The 24,617-nt window shown below is 40.1% G+C and overlaps 1 protein-coding gene across 1 annotated transcript in view; it reads left to right on the top strand.

Moving 5' to 3' along the window:
* Nucleotides 1-15,857, top strand: part of gal3st3 (galactose-3-O-sulfotransferase 3) — a 38,956-nt gene extending 23,099 nt beyond the window's left edge. The window contains exons 3-4 of the mRNA XM_047385373.1: nucleotides 12,541-12,631; nucleotides 13,136-15,857. Of these exons, the coding sequence (XP_047241329.1) occupies nucleotides 12,541-12,631; nucleotides 13,136-14,381 (1,337 nt within the window). The 3' untranslated portion in view covers nucleotides 14,382-15,857. The remainder of the gene's footprint in view (nucleotides 1-12,540; nucleotides 12,632-13,135) is intronic.
* The last annotated feature ends 8,760 nt before the right edge of the window (nucleotides 15,858-24,617 follow it).

Genomic DNA, 24,617 nt, shown 5'->3' with positions numbered 1-24,617 from the left:
TAAATACTCTTTAGCAACAAGCACGTGTTCTTAGCTGTTAAAGCAAACAAAATAAGCTGATAGCTCAGCACCAGAATCAAACACACACTTTTAAAATACCAGGGTTAATAAAAGGGTTAAAATGCATAAGCGCGGACGGCGCATTATGATCAATGTTCTGTTTAAAATCACCCTTCAAGTAAAGTTTGTCTTAACTTTAAAAACACACAAACAAAGAACACAAAACCAAACTTCATAAAATGAAAAACGTTTAGATCATTTCAGTCTAAATCTCTTCTATATTATTCTGCCCAAACACTTAACCTCATGAACTGTGGTGAGGAACGTTGTCCAAGGCGGCGAAGTTTGAAGAAACGTCCACAGTCAACAACTGTTAGCTTCCAGTTAACCTTCGTAGCTGTGGATGAAAGACGGCTCGTTGTGTCCGCCAACCACACTGCACGTTAACACGTTGATGCGATCTCTGCTGTCTTCCTTCCAGACTGGGAGACAGCGTCTCTGCAGGGGCTTCTCTGGAACACCGTTTGCTTCTGCAGCCCTCAGAGAGAAAGTCAGGCAATGCTTATACCTAAATTTCCCTTTTTTATGAATGAATACTGGATCCACAAACAGTTATTCACTCGTACTTAACTGGTGCATATGATCGCGTGATCTTATGACACTCTTGGATCCAGTTGAAGAGTTATGTCTTTTTGACAGCAAAGAGACATTAGCGCGCTGCCTCTCCGATCCCGGTCCCGCAAAGAGGGAGACTTGTAGGAGAGGGGGTGCTCTTATACAGACAGTGGCATCATGGGAACTCCGCTGTTACAGTTTGCTTGACTGTGCCGGAAGTAGGTTAAATGCACTTTATTTTGAAAGTTCCAGAAGAGTGTACCAGAGTTTAATGTTGAAATCCATGGCTGGGTCCCAACATCACACAGCAGAGTATAAAAATGCTGTGGTAGACAAATTACCGCAATGCTACGAGCTCTGTCTGCAAACTGACGCAGGACAGATATATATATACGTGTGATATAAAACCAGACTAACTCCTGTTATTGTTTTTACTTACTTTAGCTGTTGCTCTCATTATTCTACTGCTTATTTGAGCCACTGAACTGCATTTTACCTTTAAAGCAGCATAGGATAGTGTGCAAACTGACATTGATTGTGCCAAGCTCAAAGTACACTGGAATAAATGTAGGCTTTTTTATATTTACTCTCCAGGATTACATTTTGTATGGACTTAGGTGTCAATGCTTCAAAATCAATTGTTACACATTGGACATCTCAGAAACCTGGCAACAATTAATCAAATATTAGATGTGCTGCCAAGTTTTTTTCCTTTTGAATAGAGGAGGTGTCAGAAAGGTGGCTCTTCGAATGTGATGCAAAACGCAGGCAGGCAGGCAGGCAGGCAGGAGAGCCTGGTGAGTACACAGGTTTAATAAAAAAAAACAAATTTAAAAAACACAGGTAGTAGCAAATACAGGCATGATTTTAGACAGGCTCGGCTTCACATGAACAAAACATACATGGCATGAAACGAGCAATCAGTCATGGACAGGTTTGGCATAACACACAGTATAAACCAGCGGCGGGCCAAATGAACAGAGGAGTATATAGCAGGCCATTTTAGCACACCATTGTTCTTCCAGGATTGCCCTGTATTTAGCTATATCCATCTTCTTATCATCTCTGACTAGCTCCCATGTCCTGCTAAAAGAAATCATCCCCACAACATGATGCTGCCACTTTCGTATTTTGCTGTGGGAGGGTTGTGTTCAGGGTGCGGTGGAGTATTATAAATGAGCCTAAATCCCTTACATGTTGACTAGGTCATTGGTGACGTTATGCCTCCTTGCCATGGTGTTAACACATACTTGAATGGTTCTGACCAACAAACTGCTAAAACTTCTGCTTATACAGAAATACTGTTTTTCTCAACTTGCAGAAGATCAGTAAATGAAAGGGTTTAATAAGTCCCAGCTGACTGGAAACAGAAAGGCTAGATTTGAGCTGTGTTGTAATTGCTCAGTTGTTCACTATATATGTTCGGGTGTGGTTAATTCTATTTTTTTATTTGCCATCTAGTGGACTAGCAATTTATGTGGCAGATAACTTAGAGTGGGAATGTAATAAGAAATGACTAATGCGCTGTGCCATCTAAGCATGCTAATGTGAATGTTTAAGCATGCTTAGGAAATATTCTTTATTTTTGTGCTACTTCTGTAACAACTGTGTATTTGGCTGAGTCAAGGATTACTGTTACAAAAATAGGTGCAAAACTCTGCTGGAGTGTGTATGAAGGTCTGATCTGTTTTCTCAATCCAGTTTACAAACGAAGCACAAAACATGCACCAAAAACAGCATCTTTGTAAATTTGCCCCCGTGTGCATAGTTGTCAAGAACTGATGCTCAACGAGGAAGAGGCAGGGTTCATTGAGAGGGTTGGCAGGCTATTGCAGTTCGGTTTGGTTGTTTGTTTCTTTATTTCTGTCAATTTAAGTATGACACCTCTTGAATGGGAGTGTCACCATCGCACCAAGGTTTACGTGCACTCTCAACTTGTAAATAACAGAACTAAAATCATGTTATGTTAACTGATTTCTCTGGTACTCACTATACAAGGCTTTGTTGTGACAGCTCCTCGGAGTTTATCACATGGCAAGACAAATGACTAGACTATGGAGTGAAGTTACTGTTGTTTCCCCTTTTCAGTGAGACGTTTTTTCTCACTTATTAGGAGGCAGTCAGCTGTTTATGTGTAAGAGTAGTTGTGAGTACTGAATACGTGAGTTCCTGTTGGGTGTAATTAGAGTTCTGCTTATTTCTATATTAAGCAGTTTATTCTGCATGGATGTATTTGTGTTTGTTTATTTCAGACTCTGGTAATGTCTGTCTTTAAGAGATAATTCTCCATTTGCCTGTAAAACAGCTGAGCATGAGATCCTGACTTCTCAGTTCTGAAGAAGAAGCAGACAAACAAACAAAACAAGTCTCACCTTAGTTTGTGGTTATTGAAAAGCAGAGCGTGAATGGGGTTTAATACACTGCTCAAAAAAATAAAGGGAACACTTAACACAATATAACTCCAAGTAAATCAAACTTCTGTGAAATCAAACTGTCCACTTAGGAAGCAACACTGATTGACAATTAATTTCACATGTTGTTGTGTAAATGGAATAGACAACAGGGGGAAATCTTTGGCAATTAGCAAGACACACTCAATAAAGGAGTGGTTCTGCAGGTGGTGACCACAGACCACTTCTTAGTACCTATGCTTTCTGGCTGATGTTTTGGTCACTTTTGAATGTTGGTGGTACTTTCACACTCGTGGTAGCATGAGACGGACTCAACAACCCACACAAGTGGCTCAGGTATTGCAGCTCATCCAGGATGGCACATCAATGCGAACTGTGGCAAGAAGGTTTCCTGTCGCTGTCAGCGTAGTATCCAGAGCCTGGAGGCTCTACTAGGAGACGTGAAGGAGGCTGTAGGAGGGCAACAACCCAGCAGCAGGACCGCTACCTCCACCTTTGTGCAAGGATGAACAGGAGGAGCACTGCCAGAGAGCTGCAAAATGACCTCCAGCAGGCTACAAATGTGCATGTGTCTGCACAAACGGTTAGAAACCGACTCCATGAGGATGGTATGAGGGCCCGACGTCCACAAATGGGGGTTGTGCTCACAGCCCAACACCGTGCAGGACGCTTGGCATTTGCCAGAGAACACCAGGATTGGCAAATTCACCACTGGCGTCCTGTGGTTTTCACAGATGAAAGCAGGTTCACACTGAGCACATGTGATAGACGTAACAGAGTCTGGAGACACTGTGGAGAGCGATCTGCTGCCTGCAACATCCTTCAGCATGACCGGTTTCGCAGTGGGTCAGTAATGGTGTGGGGTGGCATTTCTTTGGAGGGCCGCACGGTCCTCCATGTGCTCGCCAGAGGTAGCCTGACTGCCATTAGGTACCGAGATGAGATGCTCAGACCCCTTGTGAGACCATATGCTGGTGCGGTTGGCCCTGGGTTTCTCCTAATGTAGGACAATGCTAGACCTCATGTGGCTGGAGTGTGTCAGCAGTTCCTGCAAGATGAAGACATTGAAGCTATGGACAGGCCCGCCCGTTCCCCAGACCATCATTGAGCACATCTGGGACATCATGTCTTGCTCCATCCACCAATGTCACGTTGCACCACAGACTGTCCTGGAGTTGGTGGATGCTTTAGTCCAGGTCTGGGAGGAGATCCCTCAGGAGACCATCCACCGTCTCATCAGGAGCATGCCCAGGTGTTGTAGGGAGGTCATACAGACACGTGGAGGCCACACACAATACTGAGCCTCATTTTGACTTGTTTTAAGGACATTACATCAAAGTTGGATCAGCCTGTAGTGTGTTTTTCCACTTTAATTTTGTTTGTGACTCCAAATCCAGGCCTCCATTGGTTAATAAATTTGATTTCCATTGATGATTTTTGTGTGACTTTGTTGTCAGCACATTCAACTTTGTACAGAACAAAGTATTCATGAGAATATTGTATTTATTCAGATCTAGGATGTGTTATTTGAGTGTTCCCTTTATTTTTTTGAGCAGTGTAATTAAAGAAACAAAAGAAAAAAAAGGTTTGAATTACCTGCGCATAAAGAGGCACATGTGCTCACTCATTAACTCTAATCCAATATGTCTTATCAAGAAGTAGCAACAGAGCTGGTCAAGAGCTGAAAGCAAAACCTCACGTGACACACATTAACATAAATGACCCCTGGCTTAGTAACATTTAGCCATTTAGGCTTTATTTGAATCTCAAGGAATCACAAAGGGGACGCCCTCTCTTCCAGTGTCGCTCCTTAATCTGCAAATCAGAGAACTTGATTTAAAACAGAGGAGGAAACAAGAAGTGGTTAATACTGACTTTAAATTAGAGATGCTTCAGTTTGAATATTAATGGCAATATGCTTTACCTGCATTAATTTGTGTCTCCAGCTTTTATCTGATATTTTACTAAACTCAAAAGAAGAAGCATCAAAGAACATGATGTTTGTTTATGGGATTGAAAATGCTAAAGGTTACAGGGAATGTTGGAATAACCTAAGTGGTTTGTCCCAAGCAATATCGTCATCACAATATTTACTGTTATTTATTTTATCTCTTTATCATGGGTCCCTAGTTTGTATATTAAATTGTATCGTGCTTCCTTTATGCCCTATATTGACTTTAGTTTGTTCTTATCAATTTGAATTGCTTGTTACAGTAATACGTAACATCAATTAAATAAACCGTGTCAATACTTAAGTAACATTATTTCTGGTATTAATCCGTATTCATATTCTTGTTTTGACAGAAATGTTTATGCACGTTGTATTATAGAGATAATATTATTTTCTACCTCTTGTTGCTCTGTCCTTTTCAGCAAAACTCAGTAAACAAGAGGGGACAGTTTTGCATTTTTTCAGGAATCAACTCCGTCTTTAATGGTATCCTGGACTAATCATCAAATCAATAAAGAAACAACATTCCCCTCTTTGTTATTCTCCTTTAAATCAATTGCCCGCCAGCAGAGGGATCAGGTGTCCTCTTTCTATGCTTTATCGTGTTTGTTAGCGAAACCAAGTCAAACCATTTTTAATGAAAGAGCCTTGAGCAGGAAGAGGACAGTGGTGAGGTGAAGGGAGGAGAAGATGTCAGCAAATGAGGGGGAAAAGGTCTGCTCACTGAAAGCCACTTGAATCCCTTTTCTTATTAACTGTGCAACAGATAATCTACCACTGCCAATGCACGTACACACAGGGTTATGAACCAGGTTCCCTGAGGAAAAGAAACAGCTACTGCCTGTCTTCCGGCTGGCATAAATTTGCTGCTGAACATGATCAACTGAAGTGCAGAGTCATTACCAGGTGGTTTACAATTAACTTCTGTGCTTTTTCTCAGTGGTACTTTTTCCAAAACAGGCTTTTTATTTCTCCTACAGAATAGCTAAGTGACAAGGAAAATGTGGATCATTTCCATTCAACCACATCTTTATAGCCACTTAATCTTGTTCAGACTTGCAAGGAGGGCAGAACCTATCCCAGCAGTAATAAGTTGGATTACACCCCTGACTGATGTCCAGTTCATCACAGGATCACAAGCGCATGTTTTTGCACTGTAGTTGGAAACCAGAGTACCCAGGGAAAACCCATGCACTCACAAAAATATCCACACAGAAAGGCCTTGACTGTGATTTTAACCCAGGACCTTATTACTGTCAGTCAGCAGTGCTAACAAAGGTGTTAAATGCACATTTAGTACATTGTTTTCTCATAATCCTGAAAACCGACTACCTTAAATTAGTTAGAAGAAAAGCCTCAAAGCCTTACATACTGGGCCGTATAGTAAAGGAGTTGACAAACTGAACACTGGGAGTAGCTGACATCTACTCACTGCAAAGACACTTCATTCTTCAAAATAAAAGCTCCTACTTGATTATTCAGACGTTTAACAATGTTAACCCATTTCTGATATTTTTCTTTGAATGAATGAATATAAATCCAGATTTATATCTCTGATGAGGTTAAAGAGGTTTTATCTAATTAATATTTAAGATCTTCCTGTAGCTTAACATGCTCAAGACTATGGAGAATACCCCCCACGCTCCCTACCCTGATCATCCTTTAACAATGTTGTGGACCACTTACTGTTCTTTTAAATGATCTTTTCTCGGTACCTGAGATGGTCCTCACACAAACACACTGTTCAGGAGAAAGATTAGCATAGACTTTAGTTCCTGCAACATCCTGATGGTCATCTTCTAGAATGACCATTATTCAGTTTGTTTTGCACTCATTCATCACTGTGTGGTTTGGCTCAGCAATAATGCATGACAGTGCCAGATTGCAACCAACAATCAGGTCTGCAGATTGGATCATCAACGCTGACCTTCCCTCCATACGCTATGCCATTTGCACTAGATTGACCTTGTGATCAGCTTTTGTAATGATATATACATATTTCTATAAAAACTATATTTAATTTCCCCCCAAATATATATTCATTTAAAAAATGTTTGCGCATTGAGCAAAAAGTTAAACCAAAGTTAAATTCCTTGTTTGTACGCACAAACTTGGACATACTGCATACTGAAATACTGCAAAAGAATATAGTGGTTCTTTAAATAAGTGTTGTTATTGACAGTGGTAATTGCTAAACGTTCAGATGATAGGCCAAACATGATTTAAATCAATAACCAACATCAGTGTACATTATAATTTAAATTTCAGAGATTGGAAATTTGAGACTTGACCTGGACTTAGAAAACGAACCTCTAAGTTCACAAATCATTTGGTCGTTGTGCTGAGAAATCGCCTGGTGTGGTGGTTCAGGAATAAAATGCTACCCAGTGAGTACTGGTTGTGTTACATTTTGTCTGCTCTGTTATCTTTCTTGACCTAGCCAAAAATCCAACCACCAGTCACAGTAGAGCTCTCTGCGTGTTTCTGATACTATCTGTTTCTTGCTGTGACGGCTTTGCTCAGATGGTTACATGAAACATGGGAGAGGGTGTTTGCAGAAAAATAAGAACTGAGAAGAAAAAATCAGATTTTTCTGCATAGATAGTGGTCAGAAAATCTCTTGTGAGTCAAGAGAGTGAAAAGATAAAGAAGCATGAAGAAACAAACACACGCATCCACCACTAAACACAGAATGAAAGACACAGAAATGTTACCATTACAAAGACATGACAGGACTTAGAGCTTCTGCCAAGATTATGACAGTGTACTTCTTTTTATATCATCATTGCGTTTATTCTTATGTTCAGCTGGACGGGTCAAACTTAGAATCAGAATCAGCTTTCTTCGGCAGGTTTTGTTCTGCTTTGCTCTCAATGAAAACATTTGAAATATAAACATAAAAAAAAAAAGAAAAACTAATTTTTTTTCTTTCTCTAATGCATGTATGTATGCATGGTATCAATCTGGGAACTCTGACTATTAGGTGTTCATCAGAGACAGCATGGTGAAAGAAACTGTCTCCGTGGCGGCTGGTTTTTGCAAATAGTGCTCTGTAATGCCCACCTTAAAGTGTCCCGGATGTGTGGGGTCTGCAAAGAAGCTGCCCTTTTTCTGATCCTAGACCTGTACAAGTCCTGGATGGAGGGAAGGTCAGCCCTGATGATCCTTTTGCAGACCTAATTGTTGGTTGTAGTTTGGACCTGTCCTGTTTTGTGGATGAGCTAAACCACACAGTGATGGACGACCACAGGACAGACTAAATAATGGTAGTGTAGAGGATGACCAGCAGCTCATGTGGAAGGTTGTACTTCTTGAGTTGCTGCAGGAAGTACAGTCTCTGCTGGGCCTTCTTCTGAACAGTGTCTGTGTGAGGGGTAGCTTAGGACTAGCTTAGGTCCAGAGAAAGGGTGGTTCCTTGGAACCAGAAGTGGTCCACAGCAGACACAATGTTGTTGAGAATGATGAGGGGAGCCAGTGTGGTCGGTGTTCTCTAGAAGTCCAACGTAATCTCCACCATCTTGAGAGGGTTAGGCTGATTCATCTCCTGACTGTCTGCAGACTCATCACTACCCTGGATCACACCAATAACAGTGGTGTCATCTGCAAACTTCAGTAGTTTCACAGACGGGTCTGCTGAGGTGTAGTCATTTGTGAACAAGAAGTGAGTGGGGAGAGAACACACCCCTGGTGGGCACTGGTGCTGATGGCTCTCGTGTGGGAGAAGATGATCCCCAGCTTTATCTGCTGCTGCCAGTCAGTCAGAAGGCTGGTGAACCACTGACAGGTGGAGGCTGGCACTGTGAGCTGGGTGAACTTCTGGTGGAGAATGTCTGGACTGATGGTGTTGAAGTCTGTACTGAAGTTCACAAACAGGATCCATACGTCCCTGGATGGTCGAGGTGGTGGAGAATGAGGTGTAGTCCCAAACTGACTGCATCATCTGTCGACCTGTTTGCCCAGTAAGCAAACTGCAGGGACTCATAAGGGGGTCTATGACGTCCTTAAATGCTTCTACACCCGTTGCTCAAAGGATTTCATGACCACAGATCTCAGGCCGACACATCTGTAGTCATTTAATATTGTGATGGTGCGTTTCAGTTTTAAAAACAATTGGAGGAAGAAAAGCATCCTCCATTTTATGTCATGATTGGTTTTTGTGATCTCCCACCACAACAATACCATCACAAAATAGTGAAAATCTACTGAGAAATTTTGTTACTATATATTATTTAACATTCAATAAAGTTTGGTTCTTTTCCTGACTTTTAATTATTTTTAAGCCAAACAATGAGACAAATACCTCTACCTTAAAGTACTTCTGTTGAGTCAGAAACATAAAAAGAAAAATAAGCATAGTGTACCTGAATTAGGGTCTTATCATATATGATGACCTTTAATTCTATCTGATAACACTACGTTACAAATTCAAGTTTAATCTTTTTAAACCAGCTAATGAGTGTCTCTTCAAATGCCTTCCTTAAATATGATAAAGTCTTGGTAACACATTTTATATCAGTCGCAGAAACATTTGAGAGAATATCTTAAAAGCTGTGAAAAACCAGATGGTTCTCTGATCCTTGGTGGCAAAGACTGTATCAAGGGAAGAATTTTGTCCCATTTCTCTTTAAGAGAAAGCCTTTCAGCCGTGGACCTAATGGTGTACCCTGGATCGTTGTCTTGCTGCAAAGCCCCAGGGGGGCTTGGCATTAAGGTCACGACCTAAAGGCTGGACACTCTCCTTGCTAATTTTGTCATAGCAGCATTCATGGTCCATCATTTAAGTCAAGTGGTCCAGGTCTTGGAGCAGCAAAATAATCACAGAACATAAAAGTACCAGCACCTTGTTTGACTGTTGGTTCAAGGTACTTTTTCTGAAACTGTGGTGTTGTGAGTCCAAAAAACATAATGAAATGTGAGATTTAAGATTAAATATGTATTTTAAGATTTGTTTTTTTTATGCAATACTTTTCAAACTTTTGAGGACCATCAAGATGTAATACAAATTGTTTTAAGGGGGTTTTAGCCTTGGAATCGTCCAATGGAAGCCATGTTTGCCCACCTCTCTTTCTTACTGTCGATTCATGAACACAAGTGAGGCGTACAGTGCTTTACATGTTGTCCTAAGGTTTTTTGGTGACCTCCTGGATGTGTTGATGCGTTCTTGGAAAATGTTTTGTAGGCCAGCCTCTCCTGGGTTCAGTACTTTTTTATATTTCTCCATTTATGGATAAAAACATTTACTGTGGCTTGCTGGGGTCTTTTACCATACTTCATGTTGTTATACAGGCTGTGTTTAAGTTATTTCTTGATTTTAAAGGTGTTACATGCAGCATTGTCTACATGTCAATGAGTGGGTCCTTCTCCCCCTGAGTTTCTGTTTTTTGTCTTGCTGTTGGGTCCCTGCAGCCAGGAGGGTGAAGCGGATTACACATTGCCCTTGACAAGCTGGGTTAAAGCTGGGAGTGGAGCTGGTCTCATGGCCAGTGGGCCATTTGGCAGCATGTGTGCTGCAGGAGCATGGTTTGCCTGGTGGTTTTTAAATGTGGCGAATTGGAGGCTGTGTTCCTATGGAAGGGTTTCGTGTTAAGTATAGGAGAACTAGACTTGGTTTGGTTTTGTGGCTGAGGGGCGTGGCTTGAGCTTGAGGGAGCTTTTGGGCCGTTTGTTTGTGACCTTTTTCAGTTGCTGTATGCTGGAGGTTGTTTTTCCTAAGACCTGGTTTATTAATTCTGAACAAACCCCTGCCCTGTTTTTTTCCAGGTTCTTTTTTTTGTTATCATGCTACGTTTTTCGCAAAGAAACGAATGTTTATGTTACCTGCCCTTCTGCTGACTCGTGGTTCTTGGACAATTGTTACGCACCCCCATATCCCTAGACTGCCTTTGGGGAACGTAACAATAGGTCTGGCAGTAATCAGGCTTGAGTGTTGCTAGTAAAAATTAAAGTTAAAATGTGAATAATCTCAGTATTTCATGATTAAACAAGGGGGAGAATTAGGTTTTTAGATAAAGCCATATTGTTTGCTTTTTCTATTGGCCCTTTTCCATTAGACACTGCTCGGTGCGTTTCAGCACAGCTGTGCTTGCTTTTTAGGCTTTTCCATTAGTAACGTTTATGTAAAAGAAGACTAAGCAGTAGTCTATGGCTTTACATTACCTTTTCGGGCTGTGGGGCTATGACGGTCCGGCCCACATTGAGATGGTACTCAATAGTAATGGAAAATTAACCAATCTGTGTAGAGTGGAGCTGACATGAGTCGAGTAGAGTTGGTACTAATGGAAAAGGGGTTAAAATGAATTAAATTTCAAAAGCTTGTAATGATATGTCCCAGTCCTCCCTTAAGTTGTAATTTTGAGTATAAAAGTTTGTTGTTTCATTTTAAAACCTAGTAACCTGTGCATTTGGACTTCTGGTGGTAACTTGGTACAGGTTCTAAATTTTAGGGCAAATTCTGCTCATATATGGGGAGTGTAAATAGAATCTGGGGGCAGATGCTGCTAATAAATTTAGTTGAATATACCAATTGTTAATGCTGCTTCATGTAGTGCTTTAGCTAGCACTCAAAAATGCAACCATTGAAAATAAATTTTAAATAGCAGAAGGCTGAATGAAAGAGTGGGGTGATGTTTTGTTGACTAAAGTCTCCATCAAAGTTCAGCTTTAAAAAAAGAAAAACTCTACATTGGTTCTACAATTTTATGCAGGTGGGTCAGAAAACTGCTGTTGGTCTTGTTAGCTTCCAAAGCCCCAGTCACTAGCTAAAGGGTTTTATTTAATCTTTTTTTTTTTTTATCTGACCCACTACTACAACGACCCATGTCATATAGTACATTTACATTTACAACCCTATTAAAAACCTAAATGAAAAACTAGGAATTACTGACATCTATGATACCAAAACCATCTTAACAAAGCAGATTTCTGGTCATGTGTAATTTAGAGGGTGACAGTAGCATTACATATTCTGTAGTTTTTCCCCTGTAATGATGTAAAATGTACACATCCAGGTGGCACACACAAGGAGTAAGGTGAGCTACTGTTCTTATCGGCTGATGATGGGATGGTAGCAGCACAGTGTAATCAAGAAGAGACAGTGATCATTGTTATGTATATGAGAGACAGTATGGAGTAGTTTGGAGATCTTCCCAGGTTTCATTGGTGTCCTAGCATTACGCCTTGTCTTGTGTCATGATGTATGTTTGGATGGGTTGTACTGGAATTCTAATTTCCCCTCGGGGATCAATAAAGTATCTTTGCATTGAATTTGAATTCAGCATATTAATGCTGAGCGACCAAAGCCAAATCACATTACTGCTAAATGATCCTGCTAAAGAAATGCTCATCTGACTGTCTATATCTCTGTCCTGTTTGGTTTCTCTGTTCCCATTTCCTCTTTTCTTCTCAGTCCTGTTTTATTTCTAAGCCTCAATCTTTTAAGCTCATTCTCAACATGTTATTTGCCTCATTATCACCTGTGCTTACTCTAATTTTCACCTCTCTCCTGCACTTCTTTTGCTCTCTATTGTTGTCAATCGTCTAACTGTCCCTCTCTTTCTTCCACAGTCCAAATGAAGTGGCAGAAGAAGATATTTCTGGTCCTCATTGTCATCTGTACTGTCAGTCTTCTGCTGCACCATGGGGGCCACTTCACCTGGTGAGGAATGAGGCTGGCTTCTCACTGTTTTAGTTATTTTGAACTTTTTAATCATTGCTCTAATTGAAAATTAGGGATGGGCCATGAAAACCCAGTTTAATTGTGGAAAAACAACCCAAAGCAATGATATTTCTGCCCTCCTGCTTCACATAAGGATCCTGAACTAAAATTCAAAAAGCTTGGATCAGTCTTTGATGTTCAGACACTTGTTAAGAGGGCTTTTGCCCTGTAACAACTAATCTTTGAGGCTTGCATAGATTTTATTTAAAAAAAAAAAAATTGATATTTTTTTTCTGACATTAGGAAACAACTTATTTCTGATATAATATCTGTGTATCACTTTTACACTTTTGTAATCCAACCTTTTCTTCCACACTTTGGCTTGTCCTTTTGTGTCTCCAGTTGTGTTGAAATTATATCTCCAATGTCATTAGTTTTTGGGGGGAATTCAGTTTTGCAGCTAGCAAAACTTGAAATTAATTGCATTCTCGTCTTCTTCTTTAGGAATATGGAGGCTTTCCACTTTGGCTGCTCTCACCAGTCCCCAGGCGCAAAGCCTAAACACACCAACTTTGTCTTCCTGAAGACCCACAAAACAGCCAGCACCACCATGCAGAACATCCTGTTTCGTTTTGCAGAGCGCAACAACTTGACGGTGGCATTGCCAGTACAAGCATGTGGTCATCAGTTCTGCTACCCACGTTCTTTCTCCTCTCACTTCGTCCATCTGCACACGCTGCGACCAAATTTGATCACCAACCACATGCGTTTTAATAAGACCGCATTGCAGCGCGTTATGCCAAATGATACTATATATATTACAATCCTAAGAGAACCAGCCTCCATGTTTGAATCCTTGTTTACGTACTACAGCCGCCACTGTATGAGCTTCAGGAGGGTCCCGAATGGCTCTTTGGAAGCATTCTTGGCGGAGCCCTTACGTTACTATCGGCCACAAGAGATAGAGTCCATGTATGCACGTAACACCTTGACCTTCGACTTGGGTGGAGACAAAGATAATTCAATAAAAGACTTGGCATATGCACAGAACTTTGTTGCAGATGTTGAAAAAGTGTTCTCCCTAGTGATGATTTCTGAGTACTTTGATGAATCGCTTATTCTTCTTCGCCATCTTCTTTCTTGGGATTTGGAGGACATCCTGTATGTCAAGCTAAATATGCGGACGGAAAGTTCCAAGAAGAGATTGTCTCCAGGTCTTCCTGAAAAGATCCGTGCCTGGAATTCCATCGATGCTTACCTTTATGACTACTTTAATACTTCATTTTGGGACAAACTATCAGATTTGGGTCTAGACTGTGTGGCGAAGGAGGTCCAACTTCTACGGCAGGCCCAAGAGAGGTTAATGAGAAGTTGTTTTGGTGGGAAAATGCCACTTCCACGCCCAGCTGCAGAGATCAAAAACAAGGATCTACGTCCCTGGCAGCCTAGCGACAAAGTCGACATTGTCGGCTATGACCTCCCCGTAAATATAAGCCGTGAGGCTCAGGAGCACTGCCTCAAGTATATAATGCCAGAGATCTCATACACACGCATTCTTCTTCATTCCCAGTCCCTGCAATACCGTCGAAGTTATCAGAATCGGCCTGTGCAGAAGTCACACACCCTCCAACAGCACATCCGCACAACCCTGCCTCGGCATTCTCAGGTCCATCGCAGTCAACCAGGGCCCTCTGTTGGTCAGAGCCCTGGCTCAGGAACAGAGTCCAAATCCACCCCAAAGCAAAGTTAGGGAACTACACAGCTAGGGCCTTAATCCTGAAGTAAAATGTGAATATCTCATTAGTGCCCAGCAGACTGCACACTTCTACTCATCCTGATTCAAAAAGACAGCGATGCTTGGTTAGTAAAACACTCTGGGAACCAAATTTGTATTTGGGAAAGCAAAGTAAATAGTGTCCTCTCTTCTTTCTGAACACCCTTTTTCTAATGAGCCATTAAAGAAAAAAGGTTAACCATAACTGGAGTGTAACCATATTCTCCTCCCCCTTTGGTGTGTGGTACAGGAAAATGATGGAAAACCAAACAGCAGGTGGGAATAAACTGGAGCTAGATTTTATACTGACCACAGCTGACTGCAGCTGGTTTTCAGTGAAAGTGGTTGTTTGAAGGAAATCAATTGATGTAAGGCCTAGAACCAATGTCAAGGTACTGATATCAGCTCACAGAGTGTTCTTTGTGTGCGGCAGACTGGTTCAGGATCATATTACTTGCCTTTATTTTCCCTTTCTTGAGCTCTGGTTTCCTTGCTTTCTAATTAGCATATATGCTGCTTAAAGACCTTCAGACACACAGTGACACTAGTGGATCAGCTGTCAGGCCTCCAAAGAACCACCCTGAGTTCTCCTCCTTTACTTTTTCCCTTCTATAAAAAGTTTTCTTTCAAAGCAGCAGAGAGAGAGCAGAAAAATGGTAGATGGACATTAAGTCAAAAAACTGGGTCTGGATGCTGAATTTTGGCCACCGAATTATTACAAAGACTTTTACAGAGACTGAGCCCATATACAGTGCAAAACCTGTGCCTCCTTAGCCTTTGACCTCTCTTGCCTCCCCCTGGAATACTTTTCTCCTTTTTACCACAATCCACCCTTGCTGTTGAACCCCCCCCCCCCCCCCCCCCATCTACACAGAAGCACTGTTTTTGCAATAAGATTCGTGTTGTTTTGATATTAAAGAGATGGATTCAAAAATCAAGCCAGAACTTCTTTGCCCTTGCTGAAATCTATATAACCACAGCACAGGACAAATACATGAAGACTGTGGTTCGCAGTGTTTGAATATTTAATCGTCTCTCCTCACGGCACCTCCTATGGCAACTCCTCTAAGGTTACATACCTAAACGTTTTCAATTGGGACATGCTGGACCAGTGAGAAGTGGCTCGTTCAGAACTGAACTTTGGACCTGCTGGGATGATGAACTGTCAAATCTTATCCTCTTTAAGGGTTGTCTGCTTTTATTTAAGCTGTAATTTAACTTACATTGTGGTAAAGGGAATGAATATTTATCTTGAAAGCTAAGTTATAATGAGTTTGAGCTTATGTAAGAGTTTCACATGTGAGTCAGGAAATGACTCTATGCCTCATGTTGAAAGAGCAGCTACAGCATGCCTGGTATTTCAAGTCGGTAGAGGGAGTCTGTGTGTGTGTGTCACTATAGCAAACCTGATTGTGAAGACTATAAGAGTAATATGTACTACCACAAAACCTGCTTTGAGCCATTTGGGTGTTTTTTTTCTAATGTATCTGTGGGCACTTTCTTTCTAAAACACTACCTATGAAGACGTCACCAAGTCTAGAGTGGAAACTAAAGTTAGCCCTAAAATTATTCATACCCACTGCAGATTTAGATTTAAAGGTATTTTAATTAAAGCAGTTTGTTTCTGATAAGAAATTACAGGCATATTTTAGAAGATAAAACAATGTTAAAGAAAAGTCAATCTTTAAAAATATTAATAAATTAGTTACAAAATGGCAAGTCAGAAATTAATTATACCTTTCTCAATAATAATAATAATTTGAGTAATCCAATTCTCATAATTGCCAACCAGCTTTTTGCATGTTTCCACTGGTATTTTAGTGATTTCTCTTTGGTGTCAAGTCTTTGAGGTTGGAAGACATCCTTGCAATCAACCTAATATTTAGCTTCCTCTAAATATTCTCCATCACGTTGATGTAAGGACTGGCTGGGCCTCTCCAAAACATTTATTTTACTTTCTGTCACAAGACACGTGCAGGTGAGAAAAATGTGGGGCTTACATGTTATTGAGGGAGGGTATGAGGAAGGCTCAGACATTGAAATATAAAGAAATGCAGTGCAGCTGCAAAACACACTAAAATAGAGTCGTCATTCGAAAAGTATTTTGGCAAACTACAACATTGGTTAGATCCTATGTAAACATGGCAAAAAACACATTTTGTGTCGGTTTATTAAAGCTACTGTATATCTTATTTATTATCAGGAATTTACTATTCCCAGTGCTGTACTGTATTTTCACCTTTACTTGTAGCTTGGAAAGGTTGCATTTCCATTGCATTATAATCATGTCTACTACAAACCTCCTCAGGCAGTGCAGATGGAATATGACTTGTAGCAGCAATATAAATTATTCATTCTCCACACATTTGACACAATCTACAGCAACAAAAATCACTTCTGAATCTACAATGTGCTTGATAGCCAATATTTTTTTTGTTTCAGTCAATTGTACCATGGCATAAAATAATAAAAGCACACCAACAGTTACATGGACATGAATGAAGCATTATGAATGACTTTTTTAAAGAGGATGTGAATATTTGAAGTCAGACCGAGATTGAATATACCCAGAGACCTCAGCTTTAAAGTCTTAAGATGCACAGCAAATAGTTTTTGTTATGTTTGTTTATTTAAAATTTGAATATAAATGTTATATTTCTTGAAGGTGCATGACACTATAACAGGATAAGGCTTGGTCTGCAATATTTTACCAAATCCCACCAAAGATGCATTATGTCCCTTTTCCATTAGTACCTAATCTAGTCGGGTCGGATTGGGTCAGTTAAACACGGTTTGATTCATTTTCCATTACAGTTGAGTACCATCTCAAAGGGGGCAGGATTGTTAATAGCAAGGCCATACGGTCCGAAGTGCTGTGATTTAGAGACACAAAAACACAACAACAGCCTAGACTGCTGCTCTGTTTATGGCTGTTGTCAGACTCAGACTCAAAGAAGAGAACCAGAGAAGGCTCTGGGCATCGAGACCCGAAGCAATATGAATAAATACAGGAGAGCGAGGGAAGCCATGCCGTGTGAGAGCAAGCTAATGCTACCTAATGCTAGCTTGATATGGTGGTCATATACACAATAAGCCCAGCGTAAAACAATTTAACAGTTGAAGATATTGAAATATGCTGTGACTAGTGACGCTGCCCCCTAGCCAATCAGTTTCCTGCTGTTGCTCTATCAGTACAACTCAGAAAGGTTGGAACCACAAGCAAGCAGGTACTAAAAATAGTAACGGTTCCATGTAACCATTACCAATGGAAAAGCCTAGGAAGCAGGTCAACCCGTAGCGAACTGCTCTAAGTAGGGACTAGTGGAAAAGGGGCTTTATAGGATCAGTTCATGTTCATATAAGTCCTTGAATGAGATTAGTTGAAAATGCTTCTGTTGTGACTCTTATCTTTTAAAACAGCTGACGGCCAATGGGGTCTTTCTGCTGTGTTTTAATTAATTAATTAGTAGTCTTAAAATATGTTTTGCAAACTGCATCTGTTCACCTAAATCTATTGTACTACAACAATACACTGAGATGCTGTAAAACTACCTGAACACACATGACACATTATATGTGTGTGTAACATTAAAATGTCTTATGAAGACACTTCAAAACAACATGAATAAACATTATACCAACATTATACTATATAAATAAATACTTCTGTGCTTTAAAAGGCAAATGTCATCATAGAGCCAGAAAACACAAATTAATCACAATTGGGTTGTTATTTGCACAAAGTCTCCCACATGAAGATTTACTACTGTTTTCTCTGTATTTTCACCCAACATAATCATCAGCCATTATTCTTTTTAAGAGTCTGACCCAAGCGAAGGGTAAATTGTATATAAGTATTTTGACTTCCCTTCCAACCACAAGTGTGGTTAAGCTTGAAGTAACTTTAGGGCCCAATATTATGTTGTTGTGTGAATGTCAGTGTTGTCAAGAGTATTTACAACTACAGCTTCATTACTTCAGTGCAGTTAAACCCTCACACGAAAAGCACACAGGCTGATTATGTGTAGAGAAGTGAGGCTGTTAGCTGCCTTCATTCTTTGAGGTAATGTTTTAAGTGAGTGCTTATGTATGCATGGGTGTATCACTTTAACAAAGTCGTTAAGAACTAGAACAGCTATAATTGCTGTCTGAATCCTGCCAAAATTTCAACCTTTTGAATGATAGTTTTTGTCTCACAAAGTGAAATGCCACTAGGGAAAATTACAGGCAGACTGGTTTCATGACAGGGTGCTTTTAAATTGCCAGTTGGGGTGCTGGTTTGTTAGGTCTCCAATCTGCTAACTTCATCATCCTCACTAGATAAACTGTCATATAAATGTCTTATGAGCTCCCACTTGAGCTAGAGACTTTATCATCACTGCTTTCTTCTTGGTTGGCAAATGTGTTATGCTTTGATGTCCAGGTTTGACGTAAAGATCACTTTTGGCTGTGTGCCCAGCTGCCTTGCGCTCTCTTTTTTTCCATGCTTTTGCTTTTAACATTTCTCAATTCAAAACATCAAAATAAAATATCAATAGTTGGCTACAGGCCTGAACAGATCTGATAAGGAAATCTGGTTAAAATGATGATATACGCCTTTTAAAGCCCTTTAAGTCTATCCAGTAATCCTGTCATAACAGTGTTGGTAATTATATATAACTCATCATTGATCTTATATTTACATTAGAGCACAATACCATTTAATTTAAAGCTTCTAAGACGTGTTTAGTCAACTTACACAATGATTAGTGTGAAGATAGTTATGTATCTAAATGTGTAGGCCTACTGGCTCTGGGAAAGGATCATTTTACAATTAAAAACACAATGACAAAAAAAACTATTTTGGAGTTTTATTTTTGTTTTTTGATTTTTATTTCATAGTGTGTCATAAAAGTAATTTGAAATATTTGGTCCTTCAGGTTTTGTACAAAAAGTGAAGTACTTTCATTATGTGTATAAAGGATTTACTGATAAAACTACTGTATGAGATTTTCTGCCATCTGTCAAGTGTCATTTATATAGTGATGAAGTTAAATGAACCAAATCTGATCAAAGCAGATATGTGAACATATTTCTTCTCATGTTTGTGTCTAACTTGGAAGTAGATGAATTTTCAGCTTTTTTTTTCTATCTCAGCTATTCCTTTATGAAATATTTCTCCCAGATAGCAATTTCCTGTAAGTGCTCTTTTGATTATAAGAGGCATTTGCTGCCCTGCTTTTTTTTGTGGGAACATCTCAGTAATGATCATGCTGTCGTGACTAAAGTGCCCCCTGTTCTTTTAAAATGTGAAAGGCACTGTAAAAAATGCTACACTTACAGGGGTTGGACAATGAAACTGAAACACCTGGTTTTAGACCACAATAATTTATTAGTATGGTGTAGGGCCTCCTTTTGCAGCCAATACAGCATCAATTCGTCTTGGGAATGACATATACAAGTCCTGCACAGTGGTCAGAGGGATTTTAAGCCATTCTTCTTGCAGGATAGTGGTCAGGTCACTACGTGATACTGGTGGAGGAAAACGTTTCCTGACTCGCTCCTCCAAAACACCCCAAAGTGGCTCAATAATATTTAGATCTGGTGACTGTGCAGGCCATGGGAGATGGTCAACTTCACTTTCATGTTCATCAAACCAATCTTTCACCAGTCTTGCTGTGTGTTTTGGTGCATTGTCATCCTGATACACGGCACCGCCTTCTGGATACAATGTTTGAACCATTGGATGCACATGGTCCTCAAGAATGGTTCGGTAGTCCTTGGCAGTGACGCGCCCATCTAGCACAAGTATTGGGTCAAGGGAATGCCATGATATGGCAGCCCAAACCATCACCGATCCACCCCCGTGCTTCACTCTGGGCATGCAACAGTCTGGGTGGTACGCTTCTTTGGGGCTTCTCCACACCGTAACTCTTCCGGATGTGAGGAAAACAGTAAAGGTGGACTAATCAGAGAACAATACATGTTTCACATTGTCCACAGCCCAAGATTTGTGCTCCTTGCACCATTGAAACCGACGTTTGGCATTGGCATGAGTGACCAAAGGTTTGGCTATAGCAGCCCGGCCGTGTATATTGACCCTGTGGAGCTCCCGACGGACAGTTCTGGTGGAAACAGGAGAGTTGAGGTGCACATTTAATTCTGCCGTGATTTGGGCAGCCGTGGTTTTATGTTTTTTGGATACAATCCGGGTTAGCACCCGAACATCCCTTTCAGACAGCTTCCTCTTGCGTCCACAGTTAATCCTGTTGGATGTGGTTCGTCCTTCTTGGTGGTATACTGACATTACCCTGGATACCGTGGCTCTTGATACATCACAAAGACTTGCTGTCTTGGTCACAGATGCGCCAGCAAGACGTGCACCAACAATTTATCCTCTTTTGAACTCTGGTATGTCACCCATAATGTTGTGTGCATTTCAATATTTTGAGCAAAACTGTGCTCTTACCCTGCTAATTGAACCTTCACACTCTGCTCTTACTGGTGCAATGTGCAATTAATGAAGACTGGCTACCAGGCTGGTCCAATTCAGCCTTGAAACCTCCCACACTAAAATGACAGGTGTTTCAGTTTCATTGTCCAACCCCTGTAGATCTCATCATATTTACATCAGCAGCTCCATTTACTGTCAAAGTTATTTTTTTTCGGTTTATTTTTTTTTTTACATCACCCTCTGGGTCAGAAAATGTTTGTGTTGAGTGAATAGAAAAACTGACAATGGATAAAAGTGTAAAACTGAAGGGGTTAAATCATCAATTTGCTGACCATGTAATCCATTTTTGCTTTAATCTGAACCCTGTTTTCCCCCCATTTCCTGTTTTTAGGATTTATCTGTACATAAAGAGTTTTTTATTGTTGGGTGAAAAGGTGAGAATGAATGAACGGGCTCAGAAAAAATAAACAGGAGACAATCAGAGCCTGGGTCCCCAAAGCTTTGTGGTGATGGATTGTGAATGTAATGAATAAAGTTTGAACAATTTCACCTCATTTGTGAGAGAATGTTTTTGAGCCTGAAAAAATGTCCTTTCCAATGCAGAATTATTCAGAAACGCACTGACTTGAATCATTCTGCATATCAAAGCCTGGCACACACAACAGCAGCAGTCCATACCACACAATAAGAATTGCTCACTTAACAGCCGGATTCTAAACGTTTTCTGTTTCCCTGAAGGCTCCGTGCAATTCGGCCCATAATCACTCTTTCTGAAATTACCTCCTTTCTGCATGCTCGCCTAAAATCTTGGAACAAATTGCTTCTGGGGAAGTAAAAACAACAAGAACCCAGCAGTCTGTCTGGTATGACTGAGTGAAGCAGCCATAATGCTATGGTGCAATTTAACGGCATGTTGTAGGTCAGTTGTTGCCATGGCTCTGCCTGTTCTTAAGAGGTCATTTAGACTCTTCTCTCCATCATTCTTCTCCCACATTTCTGCTACCATGGCACTTTAGGAAAAATTGCTGTGATTTTATTTGTGACATATTTACAGTGTAGAAACTGAGAAGTAAGTGGAAGAATGGCAAACCAAGCTATAGACAAAGAGATGTGAAATGATTTTCATTTGCTAATTTTCATCAAGATTATTTATACTTTCTTTAGAAGATCTCATTAGTTTTTTTTTTACCATATAATCTCAGTTACTATTGAAAGTTTGATTCACATCTTTATCACTGATCTGTAGCAACCTATGGGGAATTCATAGTTCTCAGTCAGCTTTACCATCCACTCAACTGTGAAGTCCATGTGAGGTAAATTTTGTCATCTGTAACAAACCACTAAGGACTTTTGAGAACTTTTGCACATGTACCAGATTTTTGTGAACATGGGACATCTCTCAAACATGAAGAGACCTCAAGAGAGCTGCACCAAAAATGTATTTCTCCATTACAGAAAGACTTATTTGTCTTGTTAAGCTCTCATATTTAAAAAAACAAGTGATTATGCGTAAAAAAGTGAGACTTTTAGCTGTTTTCATTCACTTATGCTAAGGCTTTACACCAGTGGCGGTTCTAGATGAAATTTACCAGGGAGGCCAGGGTGGGGCCAGTGTTTTTTTCGTTTGGGCGCAGAACAAAAGAATGAAACAAAAAAAGGGGCTATATTTAATTGTTTAATATGAGCCACAGAGCCACAGGTTGCGAACCGCTGATCTAGCAGATGAGCTGGGATACTTTTTAATACGACTGCAGCTAAAAGTACAACATCATAATTTTTAATTCATTGTTAAATTAAAACTGTAAAGTTAAAAATTAAAATTGGTCCAAGGGACCAATCAGTATTGGTTTCTGTGACAACGCATATCTTAATCAAAAATAAATTTAGTTTTATGTCTTCAGTACAGGGGCCATAACGGGCCAGGGCCAGTTCTACAGGAGCACTGGACCCTGTTGGACCCTGTATAAAAGCGCCCATGCTTTACACAATTGCTGCACTGCTTGCTAATATAAAGTATCCTGATGTTCCAGTTGGGCATTAGTGTAAGGCTGGTCAGAACCGGAGCTGGAACCAGAAAACATAGGTCTGTGGTAGGGTTCTAGTCTGTTAACTCTTCAAGTTCCTGTTAACAAACATAAGTTCCTTCTCCCTTTTACTAATCACCATAAAAATCTGCGCCTTATGAACTTACATTTGAGCTGGGTATTTTGCTATCACTACTATCATTTTCACATGGCTTTTGGTATTATTTAGCCCAAGTTTTGTGTTTTATAATTATTTTATGGTCTGTTTTCTGTAGATTTTATCTATCAAGGATTGCTCTTAAACTGCACTAATTAACAGGAACAAACTTAACATTGTTCAACCTCCGTTCTAGGCGACATAAACATCAACGGGATCTCTCATATGAAGGTGCAGTACTTTTACATGTGCTGATCCCTTATCTAAAACTCAAGCCTGTTCTTTCTCTGCATTGGGCATACATTTTTTAGTAAAACGGTGCAGTTAAAACCTCAGCATGTATTTGTCATGCCTACCATAAATCAAAAGCAGATCCTCCTCAGAAGGGATTGGTGATTTCTTTGTCTTAAATGCCGTTTCCCGTCACACTGTGGTTGCTAAGGATACCTTGACCTTAAGGTATATTGCACACATTCCAGAGACCTAAACGACTAATGTAGTTTTTAACAATGTGTGAATGCCCACATAGATCCAGTATACTAACAAGCTGTGTTGCATCTATTTCTGCCCTGATTGTGTTACCTGATAATTAAAGCTTAAGTCAGCTGAAAGTAAATCTCTGTCCTGAAACCAATTCATACCTCTCCAAGCTGATCAACAAGAAAAATATTTCTCTATACATCCTCGATACCTGCGTATTCTTGCAGGGTAGTGTAGGGTGCTGGTGCCTATCTCCATTAGTCAATGGGCGAAAGGCTGACCTTACCCATCATCATAGTGCCAATACCAGAATATTCACAAATATGGTAGAAAAAACTCCTTATTATGTTCTCCTTTCATGCAAATGTGCATAAAGGAAACAATCAAGCAGATACACACCCAGTTCACACTGAGACACACAAATTTCACTATAAAAATAGTTGCATATCCTTATTCTTACTTGCTCCTACATTCTTTCGATCAAAAACAAATTCTCCCTTGTAAAAAGAGACATTTGCCTAATATGCTGAGTAGTTACTGGAATCTGATATAATCTTTGACAGCTTTCTTTCTTTGCTTTCTGCAGTCAACCTGTATTGTTTAACTTTTCATCTGTGTGGAATTTACATTTCAATTCATGTTAGTTATGTATGTATGTATTGCTCATGGTGCTATATAGTTTGTTCCAACACAGCCACAATATTTGGTGTAACACATCACAAACTTGTAGCCCATTGGTTTATAGACTTTCTAGTCAGCTCATTCTTTAGTGATTTGTCTAGGGATTTGAAAGCTATACCATTAAAAACATGATTTTATCAACACCTTTTAGAATGTCAGTTTTGGTATAGTTAAATAACGTGGTATTCTGCTCTCGGTTCATAATTTTTTTTTTCTGCATATTAAGGGTCGTTGAACTGGCAGCTAACATTGTCTTACCAGTTAGTGAAACGAGCCCCAGATCTGTCATCAGATCTGTTTCAACCTGAGAGTTACTAGGGCTTCCTGATAAGGAGCTAAAACAGTCTCAGTATTCACACATTCACAGGATAATTCACCCATGCACAGAGTGATCCACATGTGCACAGAACAAGATTCACTGATATATTTCTGATCCA

The sequence above is a fragment of the Girardinichthys multiradiatus genome, chromosome 14, assembly GCF_021462225.1.
Source record: "Girardinichthys multiradiatus isolate DD_20200921_A chromosome 14, DD_fGirMul_XY1, whole genome shotgun sequence".
Classification (NCBI taxonomy): domain Eukaryota; kingdom Metazoa; phylum Chordata; class Actinopteri; order Cyprinodontiformes; family Goodeidae; genus Girardinichthys; species Girardinichthys multiradiatus.
This window is presented reverse-complemented; position numbering and strand designations above follow the sequence as displayed.